Source organism: Anarrhichthys ocellatus, unplaced genomic scaffold (genome assembly GCF_004355925.1).
Source record: "Anarrhichthys ocellatus isolate YVR2014 unplaced genomic scaffold, GSC_Weel_1.0 scaffold6, whole genome shotgun sequence".
In the NCBI taxonomy this organism is placed as follows: domain Eukaryota; kingdom Metazoa; phylum Chordata; class Actinopteri; order Perciformes; family Anarhichadidae; genus Anarrhichthys; species Anarrhichthys ocellatus.
Window position 1 is genome coordinate 10587065 of NW_022280036.1, and position 14366 is coordinate 10601430.

A 14366-nucleotide genomic window follows, 5' to 3' on the forward strand; every position below is an offset into this window, starting at 1 on the left:
TAAATAGAGCACAAATAAGATGCAATTAGATGGATACTATACGTTTCTATGAATCAAAGTATACCTCTATTGGTCCAGGGAGCAGAAAATCCTCACAACAAGGATTTCAAAAGTAAACATGTTCTCAGAAGAGTAAACACTTTGTGGTTCACATCATAAAACCCTGCTTCACATCATTCAACCGTATGTGTTTTCCTGTTGGTGAAGCTGAAAGAGACAGACAGATATATTTGTGGTTAAAGAGAAGAAATGCTAACTGTGTGTTTTGAGTTATGTGCACTGCCCTGACTCCCAGCCATTTCCCCCTGGGAAGAGGACCTCTCCTCTCCTCTAACCTCTGCTTGCTCCTAATCCATAGCCCACTGGGAACACTGATGTGAGGCGTCTGGCGCATGCCTTTCCCTCGGCCCTTTGCAGGACTTAAAAGGACACAACTGCCCTGGTGTGCGCTCTGTTTCAGTCCCGACTCCACAGTAGCCACAGAGAGAAGGTTCCCACTGGGAGAATGAGCACTGGAAGCACATCTGTCCGAGGAGTCAGACGGGTGGGATGGGATCTGCTGCTGTGGCTCACATGGGAAACATGTCAATGAATCCACTAAATGCACCTCTACTTCTCATCTTCACGATGGGTGTGATGTGAGAAGATATTTACTTTGGAGTCTGTAAACAATTTTTTTTTTTTTATTATTGGGAGTAAAAATATATATATATTTTGTAAAAGTCTATGTGAACCAATTATGCAGGAGCATTTCTTTCTATAACTGATGGGAAATGTATGTGTAAGATGCTATTTAAAGATGTTGATGGTTACATTGTCCTGAGAAATATCTATCCTTCTGCCTCGAGAGTCTTTGAGGCATCAAAGATGAGTCAGAACCATTTTCCTCTTTGCTCTGGCTCTGAAGTGCCATGGAAACTGCCACAAATATTTATGTCGGACAAACACTGGTGCACTGAGGTACGTCTCGCTCCTGTGAAGGAGCCAGCGCCACAAAGGGAGATGACGCTTTGTCACACTGGTGCAACCCAAATTTACACCCCTGTGCCCAGGACCTCAAACAAGCACAACAGCAACAGGAGCTGAGCTTGGAAAAAAGCCAGCTTTGTCCTCAGGCACCCTTGTCCTCTACTCACCTACCTGTGAAAACCTCGGAGCCACGGCTCATTTCAAATGGCTTTCACCCCAACCCCCACATCTCCCTCACACATACGCACGTTTCTGCACACACCCACACACTCTACCGGAGTTGCAGGCTTTATCAGCCATCAAAACTCCTTTTGCTTTCAAAGTTCAGATTTAGTCTATACAGAATCCACTTAAGTTTAATAAGTCAACTACGTGCAATGAAAAAAAAAAAAAGAGAAAAACACAAATATGGCCTTACCATCAAGATCCTCTGGCCTGGTGAGGTCAATAACTCTGTGGCCGATCTTTCCTTCCTCACCCAGCTTGCCAAGGTGGTGCCCGATGCTCTCAAAATGCGCCCTCTCCTACAGGGAAACACAAACAGTCAGGTACATGGACAAGCACATACACACATTTGTACAGTGATAGAATTGTAAAAATAACCCCATCAGGAATCTGAAAAGAAAAAAAGTGTCTTTGGTAAATAGAGGTTCTTTTGAAGAGCTGCTCTTTTGACATGAGCTAGATGTAGCTTTTTCCTCTCATCTCTCTATTCAGCAGCTGCTATAATGGATGACAGGAGGCAGCGAGACAGTGAGGGCCAGGGGTGCTGCAAATAGATTTACAGAAGGATACTTTGTGATCCGAGGCACACAATGGGGCCGTGGCCCTCTTTGCAATGCTCAGATTTTCCTCTGTAATCTTCTCCTTACATCCTCCCTTCCAGTCTACAGTGCCCAGAGCTCAGCGCCCATCATTTATTCAGAGTTCATGCTTTAGAGAACACACCGTGTTTTCCCGTTTGTCATGTCGCTTTGTGCTCAGATTAAACTTGGCATCATGTTGTACTTGACGCACAATGAAACCCTGTCATTCAGCGCTCCGTGACAATATTAAATGTCATGTCCGTGTGCATTTACAGAATAAAATAACAGCTTTCGGGGGGCCTCTGAATAGTTGCTGCACATTACACTTAATGTATTATGCAAGGGGAGAGTGCCGACTGCTGCTGGCGCCATTGTTGAATGACCTACTTCCTCAGTGAATACACAGGGCATTAGCAAAGGGCTGTCTTCCTCTCTAAAGACTCAACTAGGAGATGGACACTTTGACTCTGCATGATACAAATAATCTCTCCCCCGCTAGGTTTCGCCTGGATGACACTAAAAGCAGGCATGTTGCCACCATTCAGAAAAAAAAGCATTTGTTTTACTCCCAGGGTGAGCGTTCAATCTCTGCCAAAGATGTACTGTCTGCACTGACCTCTGCCTCTTTCTTTTCTAAACATGCCTATCACATGCAGTCCGAACAGAAACCCGGGTAGTCCCCACATAATACTAACAGCTCCCCTGACACACACACACATTAATACTTTAGTCCCTTCTTTGTAATGCATTGCACCTTTTCGCCTACATGGAAGTTCCCCCCCCCCCGACAGGAAAAGGTGCTCAAAAATGAAGCAGACCTAACTATTGTAAGAGAAGATATTTGTTTTTACAGCTGCATTTGATGAATTTTGATATATTTTCCTGGCAAGTAAAGTAATGTGGTCAACAACAACCATCAGTAATTACAGCACATTTTTAAAAAAATATTTAAAAATCGTCTTTCTTTTGTATGTCTTTTTTTCCTTCAGGGTTAAAAAAAAAAAAAAATGACAAGATGAAGGATGAAGATAGTCAAAATCCATTCGAGGCCTTTCACAGTATTTTGATTTTCCTCATGCTTTTATTTATTTAAGAACTATTCCTCAAAAGAAAGGACTGCGAAAGAGACAGAAAGAGCACTGCAATTTACCATCATACTTAAAGGAGAAGTCATTTTTTATGGCCAGCTGAGTGATTTTGATATACAATTAACCACTACCTGCTTATGGCCTGTGATTAGAGCCTGTCTATCTGACGGCCCTTTGCTTACTTAAGTGTTTTCTAATTATGACATATGTGGTGGTCCCTGCTGGGCAAGAGGACGCTTTGTAAAGAGAAGATGGAGTGTGGCGCTTCTCTCGGTGTCACATTCTGCGTAAAGCAACACATGCACGGATCTGTATTCATCACCCAGCCACATTATTGCTCTTAATGAAAGAAGCTAGCAGCCCAATGACAAAGTGACTGATGTGCGATTAGCTGGATGGGCAATGGTGCTGCCTCTGATGTTACTTGGACAGTCCACTAGGAAGACACAGCGTTCATGGGTACTGTATATCTGTAATAAAGTAGTCATCTCGTCCCTCTTCTGCGCTTCGTTGGTCCCTCATGATCAATCAAGTCCTTTTATAAACTCATGATCATTAAGCATCATGTTGGGCTGAGAAGGAGAGCGAACAGGGCCCATCCATCAGTGAATTTCATTAATAACTAGCTCAGTGTTGAACTTCTTTCTCCATCGCACAAAGTCATATGATTAGTGAACATCAGCACATTAGACAGCTGGGAACTAGACTGAATGAGTCTCTTGTTGGGGGATTCTTTGAGGTAGCTTTGACATAAAAATGATTATGTGTTTCTTTGTTGTTATATAGAAACATGTTCATATACTTAATAAAAGCCCGGACTTTACATATTTGACATAATGTAGTAGTTACAGTCAGTAATCATCCCTTCCTTGTGTTAGCTTGCTAATTAGTATCAGAAAATCTGTGCAATATGGTATCACAAATTTTCATTAACTTTTATATACTGAGCTTAATATACTTATTGGTTAAGTTTGGTAATTTATATCTGTGAATTAGAATTAGAGCCATAAATTATCTGCAGAGCATCAGGGTTTTGTTTTAAGGTTCGAAAATATTCAGTGAACTAATGCTTCTTTACCGCCCACGCATCAAGTGCTGTGATAAATTAATGGCACTTTTATTATTTTATAGTGTCATTAAATTTTTACTGATCACTCTGACACAGAGAAGCAGCAAAGGACATGCAGTATCTAGGGAAGCTGGCCATCCAGCCAGGAAAAGAGGGAGTGTATGCGGCTGATTTAAAAAGGTGTACAGTACAAGGGAACAACAGAAGATAAAAGTAAAATTTAAGATAAAGAGACAGGAAATAAAAGATGTAACAGTACACATTATTCCCCTCCCATTTTGACCACGACCGCTGGCAAACAAGCGATCCCTCCCTCAAATGACTTCAGCATGCAGCTCTCCACCCCACAACTAAAATTATAGCACTCTGAGCTGCAGTGGAAAACTGCCACCCACAATAATCTCATCTGCCCTGCCTGTGCAGTCTTTTGTCTTCAAAGTTTGGTAACAGATACAATTTTGTTCAGTTGTACACTGCCGCCAAGTGATGTCATGAGCCAGTTCTGTGTAGTCATGAGTCACGGAGGAAGAGAGAGAAGTAGGAAGAGGAGAGATAATGGAGTCTCTGCAACTTCTTGGGCGAGGGAACCCAAAAGAACCCTCGTCAATGCTGTAAAGAGAGCTTTAATCTGGCCGGCCGCAGAACATGTGCCGGAGGCCTGCTGCTCTGCACACAGGGTGTATTCTGGGCAGAGGCGGGTGGCCGACGGCCCTGTGCATTGTGCTTACTCCTGCCCTGTATTTAGGCAACGCATTGACACTCCTTCACTCTCTCCTTTGTAAATAGCTCAAGGCTACAGGCAAAGCCATATGGCCTGGGATTGTTCATATAGAGATGAAAGAAAAATACACAGAAGAGTAAAGTAGGCTCTGGTGCAGATTAGCGGGAATGTTTTTTGAGTTTGCTCAGTTTGTTGGGTCAGGTATATCGATACAGAATGACAACTATCTTAATCTGGATTAAAGTTTTCATTTAACATCATAGAACAGACAATTTATGCTTTTTGGTGGTAAAAATCTGGACTATGATGTAACTTTTTCTTAGTCCCGTATACCTTGAATAAAATAGACAAACCAGGCCTTGTTGAATATTATAGGACTAGAATCTAGGTTAGGTCCAAAACGTGCTTTAATTAATTTTGTTATATTTCAATTCACCGTTATAAATAGTTTTTTGTTATGATTGTTGTGATTTTTGTGTGATTTTGGCAACAAAATGAACCGACTCCATATTGAAAAAAATGTAAACTAAACGATACAAGGACAGATTAAGTTGGCATGTTTGCTCGCCAAAACATTTTGACATCAGAATGATTATCTGAAGAGAAAACTGCTAGATTTCTTTCAACCGGCTGGCAGGCATGACACATTTTACTCCTTCCAAAATAATCAGTTGCCAACTTAAAGTCATATAATAGTCTGGTTATGTTTTGGCTGTGTAGTGTATAAACAGTAAACTACATGTCTAGCCCTTTCTGTGACAGCTGTAACCCCTTTACTTTCCAATATCTCTAAACTATAGGTAAAATCTCATCCATGTTTCCTTTATGGTGGAAAACATGTGACTGCATATGTTTGAAATTTTCATCATTGCAACCTTCAACAGCTGCAGGACCCTAAACAGCCACTTATGTGTGATAATGTGCAGAACTGGCTCTGGTTGTATCACACACCTGGTATGTGGCAAGTTGAAGGCAATGGCTCTTTGACCACAATACAGGGCTTTGTGTATCAAGTGTCAGTCATCACTGTGGTCTGTGGCCCTCAGAGTCTTCTCTCTGAGGGTCTCAGTCTAAACCCCTCAACAATCTGTCCCAGCCCTGATGGAGACAAAGACTGCACTTTAACGTGGCTACAGCTCCTCACAGCTCAGCGCCTCATCTGTTTTATATTTTTATTGTAACCAGTTGCAATGTCATTTATAAGTCTGCAGCTTTCCAGTAGATTTTGCTAGTTTTGAACCATTTAAATGTTAAGTACATCCAGCCATGCGGTATAACCCACAGTTACTTTCATGCAGACTGTTGCTCTCTTTTTACCCGGAGCTCTCCCTTTGCTAAGGCTAATGCAGGCAGCAGCAAAATCAACAGTAGCAGCCACAAAAGGCTGGCATCTGTTCTATAGTAGTTGTCCTCAACACAGAGCAGAGATGGCCAGCTATTCCAGTCCAATTTGTACTGCCAGGGCATCACCTCATTTGTTTAAAACAGAGGGAGGAATGGCCTTTAATTAAATTAGGGGCTTAAAGTATGTTTAAAAAAAAAAATTGTGAGGTAACTCTACTCTGGGCTTTCTGCCAATTTAATGTTTATTGGGTTTTTTTTAATAAAAGGATATGCTGTAATTATTCAAGATGAGTTACTTTTTGTTGGCAAGAAAAAAAGTCAAACCCACAAAATGTGACCTTTCAGTGCCAATTCAAATGTGCATTTAGTCTAAAGATCTGGATTTCTTCTACACACTGTTGTGTCTACTTTGGAACATTTTGAGATAATCTTCAATACATTATACCTATTTTGTTGAGTATAAAACATTGCAATTTTGTGTCATCTTCAACAGAATGAGATGTTGAAAATGTCATAATTGTATGTGTAATATGCAACTTTCTCTCCGTGTGACCCATTTCTGACTCAGTGTTCAGTTCTTCTCCGTACTGCTGAGATCATTTGTGTTGACATCGTGTAGTTTTACGGGTTTCCAATCCTCAATGATCCAGAACTGTTCACTGGGTCCTCCAGGGAATGTTAAGTTGGTCTGAAATCTCCTGCCTTATCAAACCCTCCAGGTTGCAAACAGCAGGACATTAGAAACTGCGGCATTACAAAAACCCCTTTCACATATGGACAAAACCTCAAGACTTGTTGGACACTGCAGCCATTATGCTCCTGCTGCAACAATACCATAGACTAGAAATGGCCATTGTGGCCTATTCTTTTCCTCATCCTTTGTTGTATGTGCCTTGTGGTGAGTGCGGCATCACAGGTCTTAGCCACCGAGGCCAGCAGCATTTCTGAGCAACAGAAGCTGGCCAGAAATTCACCATGTAAAATGACACCTGCAGAAAATAATGGAGCCACCACTGCCAAATGACCCAACCAAGATGCAGTCTTGATGTCTTTCTGCGGAAGAGGCGAGACAGAGCTAAAGACCGGACCTGGGATAGGAGCCCGCAGACACACACACACACACACATATTATCCAGAGTCATACATTATTTTTATTCTTTTGGCAAACATGAATAATTGGACAAAGCATTAATGTAAGCAATCTTCACAATAGCACTTGCTGGCTACAGCCAGTGTCTGGGAGCTAAGCATAATCTAATTTGGATGGGCAAACCCTTGTATGCCAAGGATTTACATTGCAGCCAAAACGCCTTGGTTTGCAATTTCCAAGACAGCAGCCGAAAAGGAGCAGAAAATTGCTTCCAGGGCTGCAGACCAGACAAGATTATATTCAAAGTCTTTGTGAGGGCTTTGCCTGAATAGAGCCCTGGCAACACATACACACACATGTGCATGCACACACAATTACACACGTACAGAGGAGAGACCAGTACAATCACTATAACCAATAGGTTAGGAGTCTGGATTTTGTGGAGCACCAGTGTAAGCTCCATTTGAATATTTAGAGGCTGAGCTTTGGGACATGCCAAATGACCAATTGTAGTCATCAATACCGAGGAAAGGAGGTGCTTCAGGGCAAAAAAGGGCAGTTCAATAGGTTAATACACTGGCCTTTCACCTTTTGATTCCAGTTTGGGACATGTCAGCAGAGGAATATATTTTATCTCACACAACCTCCAGGGCATCGCATATGCAACGTCAATCGCAACTTAAGAGAAATTGATGCGTCCATGTAGAAATGTGTCATACTTGACAATACAGAGTTCAACAACCAGGCTTACCTAATGGCCTTGGGCCAATAAACTGCATATTTGGGTGAAGGCAGTCAGTGGCCCAAAATGTGAAAAGACGTATCTCTTCATCTCTGCTTAGCCTATGGTGTGCTTTTTAACTAGTCAATAACATTGAACAATTTGAAATTTAAAGTGAAAAATATTTTGTCACAGAGGCAACAGTTTGCCGAGGATGAAATTGAATTTAACACACATTTCAGAGCAAGATTAATTAAGGTGCTCATTTACAGGTATTTTACAATTTCCCGTTTACAGACAAGTATACTATTTGTCTGCAACAAGGACCAGCAGCACCTTTCAATGCGCTCTGGCAAAGCTGCTAATTGGCTACACCTGACCACTTCTGTATTGACAAATTAGACGAAGCAATAGATTCGTGAGTTATTTGAATGTCATGGATGGTTACATTTACAGGTAAACTTTGATATGAGAGATGATATGCTGTCTGAACATATTAAGGATAACAAGGGCAAAGAAACATTTTCCAATTGATTTCGTTAATTTTCAAAACTGTGGGTTTGGATTTAGACCAATTAACTTGAATACATTGTCTAAATCTCTCAGAAAAATATTATTTCACTCTGCTGAGCCAATGAATATTTATCAGCGGTCCCTGATCTACTGGCCATATATTCCAGTAGGCCATAAATGTTGATGACAAGATGGAAACATGGTTGAATCTTTGCATTCACCATGATACAGATGCTTCATATTTATTCACCCTTGACCCTGAAAAAACAGCATGTCCGGTTATAGCTACAGTGCATAATTGGGGGAAACAATTCAAATGGTTACAAATGGATTCAGATGTACTGTATTTGACTTGTAGGTATTCTGGCACAATCTAGGTAAAAGCCTCCACTGGGTGAGGAGGAGATGGTAAATAATGGAACAAAGTAATTGCCCTCCGCAGACAATAACACCTTTTAGATAAATATTTCAAAAAGGTAAATTGCAGTAGGGTTGTAAAAGGTTTTATTGTACTGATGGGATATAGTAAAAACAGACAAATGAAAAGACTAGAAAGAAAATCCGCTCCTGTAATCTATGAATATTTTACATGTCCTCAGGTTAAAGGCTTGTATAGTGTGGAACAGAGAGCCTGATCTACACCATGTTCTCCTAGGTCAATGACCAGGGAGGGAGAGAGAGCTAGAGTCATAGTGATAAAGGTTAGGGAGGAATGCATTGTACTGTTCTGACACACTTTTTATGAAAAGATGAATTGATCCATCTGTAAGCAGCACTTAGAACCACTCCTCTCCCCGGTCATTACAGTGGGATAAATCAATATTTAATATCCCCTTCTAACAGCCACGCTGGATGATCTTAACCTCTCCTTAATCCCATTAATGTTACCTTTCCAGATTCTTCTTCCTGTAAGCTCTCTCTATGATAAACTTCCAAACAAGACACTGGGAGGGGGGGAGCTATTAAACACCACACCATATTTATGTCAGGTGAGAGGCGCTTTCTTGAAATATTAATATTCTGAAACTGACCAAAGTGAAAGCTTTTATCAGGGGCATTCAAACCGTTCTACTTCGTGGGCTTGTATCAGCAAAAGACTATCTCTCCTCTCTCATTTCACCGCTGAATTACAGCTTACTGTTCTTTATTGCAGCCGAAGGATGAAGATGATGGGGCAATTCTTTTAGCTGACTTGATAAAGCGTGCCTCTCATTTCACACCACCCTAATAGGGCCCGTGTCACTGAAAGTAAGAGGTGACAATATCTCACTATGATTTGCAGGAGGCAGAGAGTCAAGCATGAGCTCGGTTAAGGTGTCATTCAACAAGACAATTAATGATGCTGTAATGAAAACAGAGGCGGGTGTGTGTAAAATGCAATGCAACGATCACTTTTTCCACCTGAACTTGCTCTATTATTTGGCGTTTAGTTTTTGTGTTATTAATACTATAATTATGTTAGTATACTCATTTCTTAAATAGTATTTTAATTTATGGCCTTTTTACATTCACTTACCTTGCCCCCCAACACTCACTCACTCACTCACCCACCCACACACACACACACTCTCTCTCGCTCTTAAAAACATGCTCTCCATACTCAGGTGGCAAGCACAGACAAAAGGTAGATTACAGGTGAAGAGTGACTGACTTTTTCAAGCAGCAAATCCCTTTAGAAAAACAAGGAAAAAAGCATTCTATTCCTCTGAGATGATAGCTTTAACATACGTTGAACAGACAAGTCCAAAATTAGGAGGAAACCAAACTAAATCTTACACAAAAGACTAAGCAGGGAGTAAGAAAAAAAAAAAAAAAAAGTTAAGCTCTACCTGCAAAGGACAATGAAGCTGTAGGTGTGTGCTGCCGGTTGAAAACGGCTCTTTACAGGCATTGTTCAGTTACCGCTTTCATGTCATGGCAGACTCGGCTGCTTGGTTGACCACAGGCTCCCCTTAGTTGAGAGGTAGGGAGGCAGCTGTACCAGCTCCTGTGTTCTCATGCTCAAAGCCTCACCTACCATTTTGTATCGAAACAAAGACAGCAGCCTGTTTTCTTGTTTAAATTCAGGGACATGGAGCATTTATGACAATACAAAAATGTAATAATGTAATAATTGACTGATTATTGTTAAGGTTTTTTTTAGTTTGGGTTAGTAAGGAGAGGCTGTGTCTCTGTCCTCTCTGTGGGCTGCACCAATTTATTTGCTTCTCTTTAGTAAGAGCATAGTTGATTGCCACCTGCATAGACAGTGATCTCCTTCAAACACCAAATAAGAGGGAAATCAAAATAGATATTCATTGACTTTTTTACATATACATTGACCTAGTTGAGGCTGTTGGTTGAAAGTGTCAGGTGCTGAAATATTAATGAGCATCGCTCCCAGTTCCTGCCTGCTCCTCACAGCCAACTGGCAACATGGCATCAAGCTGAAGAGAGGAGGACAGCTTTTTTTCTCTCCTTGATTGACTCATCGATTGAAGATATTTTTAAAGGGAATCCCTGGGAGTGTGTGCTCCTGGTACAAAGCAGCCCCATCCTGTGTCAGGGGACGGAGAGGGCTGCAAGTCTGCTTTAATTGGGCATAGACATCAGAGTCTTCTTAACCCACACCGGGCACCGCCATGGCCTGTCACGGCCCTCACACCAACATCAACAACGCAGAGCCCTCTAAACACGCTCACACACAAGCATATTCATACTAATTTCAATAAACACTCATGTACAAACTGAACTATGCCAGCTCTTATCAATACGACCACCCTGGACACAGATTAAATAAAAAAATGTTAGCCTTAAGAATTACTGATAGATCAAAATCACCATGTTCCACTTTCTTTAATAGTTTCTTTCCTCCGCTACTTGCGGTGTGAGCTGAGCATTCATTGTGGTCAACTTTCTTTTTTTTTTGCTTTATGGAAAAAGCTTGCAATGGAGAAGAGCTGAATCAGGGATAAAACAGAGACAGACTATATGATAGTAGTTCTAACCTTGTCAACTCTGCAGTTGTTGAGGCCCACTGAACTGAGGGCGGACAACTTTGCCTCCATGCTCTGCTGGTGATGTTGCAGCTGTTCCCTCTGGATCTGCTCTCTCATTTTCCGAGCCTCCTGGATGGCCTTCATCACTGTGTCCTGGTCCCCGAACAACGCGGTAGAGTTTAGGCTGGACAGAATATCTAGACACACACATAACAGAGTTAGTCCACTCGAACACACACTGCCAAAAAAGAAAAAAACAACTTCACACAACATCCAGTGGCATTGATTTGTGAGAGATATAACCTAACGAAACCTTGCAGTGTGGTCTCCCTGGATGTGAGTGCATAGTGTGTGTTTGAGCTGATCAAATCTGTGTGCTTGGGTGGGATCTTGTTTGTGAAGTAAAGGTCTTACCCAGAGATGAGCCCCGGCCCAGGCCTCCTACGAATTGGCCGGGGATACCACCCTTGCTGAGCAGACTGTTGGGGCTGCTTTTACTGCCGAGGAACAGGTTTTGTGTCGGGGATGTGGGGGATTTCACCAGGTCCGTCGTCTTTGGCCGAGCAGACAGGTTGAGCGGCTGTGTTCCCTCCTCCTACGGCAGCAGGAGTATTGAGAGGAGACAGATGTTAGTAGGTGTGCCCTTCCTTCCATTTTTGGAGGGGCTAAGGATTCCCAGACAGCACAATTCTCCTCTGTTCCTGGTTAATTATAGGAACCCTATCTTGACCCACACCTCCTCTCTGGTTTTTCCCTCTCTTTTTTCCTCTCTTCTCCTCATCCATCCTTCCTTAGGAGCTGTGCCACTGCGATCTTCTTCACAGTTGCCCAGTGCCTTTGTTCACACTAATTAAAGCAGATTCTGTCTTTCTGTACATCTTCATCTGTTCTCCCTCTCCTCCTCCCTGCTCTCTGTGTCTGTACTCTGGTTCGAAGAATAAATAATGACCAGATAACGGCGGTGCCAATGATCAAAGACAGCTGTTCCATTCATCAGATGTCGACTTGCATTATCTACTTCATTAACTTGTTTTCTAATTTCAATCCTCATTTGTGCATACTTGGTTTTATCATGTGCTTTGATATGCCTATTCCTAAAAAAATATGATTGGAGAAAAACTCAATAGTGTAGTTCTGAGATGAGGTCAGAAGAGGATGCATAAATGCTAAGGTCTCATCCTAAGCATCTGGTCTACTCAAACCAAGGATGTATTTTCTATGGGTGCCTGCAGATACACAATGGGAGGCCTTTCAGAGCTTGCTCCTTTGCTTGAAATAGTTTAAACACTGAACTCTTAAGAGTAGGATAAATGCACACAAAACAAGAGTAACTTTAAGTAACCTATACAAGTTATCAAAGTTGGCAGTAATTGTGTGCAAACTCATGTTGAAAAGAAAGACCATATTTTTTTCCAAATATTGAAACATTAAGATAAATGTTTAATATAATATTTAAATAAATTAGGATTTAATCAGAATGAAACATTTAAAATATCATCAATCCATATTTGGAATATTTGATCACCTGAAATTTAAGAAAATTCCGAGATAATGGACAAACTGCCCTGTAAGCTAAGACACACCAAAATTAATATGCACCGTTGCTTAGAATACAAGAAATGCTGAATGATTCTGAATAGAAACAACTCAAACATTCGCATCCAAGAAGAGAAATGTCACTTTGCACAGTATAAACCACCCTGTGTATACAGCAGTCTTTTAAATCAGATTAGGGCTCACGCTGTCGTTAACAGTCTTTTTCAAAGCCCAAGTGTCTCCTTGTCCAAACATATGGCTCAAGCATAGACTGCCCCAAGGCCTTGTTATTTCTGTGCCAATAACAGTTTGTCATGCAGTGATGCTGAAAGCAGACAAACAGTACTAAAGGCAATCTGATTTAATTTGACTTTGTATATGTTTACTTTCCATTTATGTATAATTCATTTTGTTCAATTTTGTGATATTTTTTATATTTTCACTTGAATTAGTTTTGTATTAATACTGGTCTAACTGGCATCCATGTAATCTGACAAATAGAGAATTGTATTAATGTGATGAAATGATACATGAATACAATGGTAATGGCAATATTCTAATTGAAATCCCACGAGACAGGAGACCTGGAGGATTGTGTATGCGTGTATGAAGAGAAAGCCTTCCTGCTACGACATGATTTATGGTCTTTCTCCATTGTGATATTATTACGCTAAACTACTCCAAATGGGCGTATGTTACTGATTATAGTCTCGGTAAGTGGGGATGATGTACATGGCCTTTCCTCTGCATGGAGGTCTAGTGGAGCCATGCCATACAGCAGCAGCAAACACACATCCTACATTTGGTTTGTTTACAAGGCAAACAAAGTCGTCAATTCCACTTCTCACTTAACTTTTGTCAGCATTTGTATAGCACTGTTGTAATTGTTTTATTCCATTTCAGTTACGAAAAAAGGAAGAAAATAACTTTTCACTGTGAAATAAAAAAATTAGAAACCATGTGTTCCACAAATTACTGGCTTGGAGCAGCCATAGCCATAGCAACCGTGTCCACAGAAGTCTGGTTAAGAGAGAGAGGGCCTTGTTAAAGCCCCACAGATTGATGGCCTGTTAGAGGCTGGGCTCGGCACCGGCCGGCTGCAACACTGAAGTAGTGAGCAGTGTAGATGATTCTATATTGAGAGAGCACCAACTAGGCTAGGCTAGGTCAAGTACCACTCAAGGTCTAGGCTGGTGGGTGGGCAGGTTGAAGGAGTTGAGGGTCGTACCTTGATGTAAGTGATGGGGCTGCAGGAACTCTTGTCATTCTTCAGAGAAGAGGGAGAAATGGGCCCACTGGCATTGAGGGGCTGAGGGAGTGGAGGCATCTTGGCTCCAGGAGAGACCTGCATGCTGGCAAGCTGGGCGGCATACAGTTGCTGTAGGGAGGTGGAGAAACCCGTTAACATCCAAATCCAGCAAACATTCAAAGTTTTATAGTCTGTCTTTTCCTCTCCCTGGAACTCTCTCTGCTTCTATGTCGGCCTCTCTCTCTCTCTCTCTCTCTCTCTCTCTCTCTCTCTCTCTCTCTC

At 41.6% G+C, this 14366-nt stretch overlaps 1 protein-coding gene across 4 annotated transcripts in view; it reads right to left on the reverse strand.

The window, feature by feature from the left end:
* The window catches only part of sox6 (SRY-box transcription factor 6), a 136940-nt gene that overhangs the window by 12592 nt on the left and 109982 nt on the right, over positions 1 to 14366 (reverse strand). For all 4 annotated transcript variants that reach the window (XM_031846355.1, XM_031846354.1, XM_031846353.1 and 1 more), the window contains 4 exons: positions 14064 to 14213; positions 11714 to 11894; positions 11309 to 11496; positions 1388 to 1493 (listed from right to left, as the gene is read on the reverse strand). In XM_031846355.1, coding sequence (XP_031702215.1) covers positions 1388 to 1493; positions 11309 to 11496; positions 11714 to 11894; positions 14064 to 14213 — 625 coding nt within the window. The remainder of the gene's footprint in view (positions 1 to 1387; positions 1494 to 11308; positions 11497 to 11713; positions 11895 to 14063; positions 14214 to 14366) is intronic.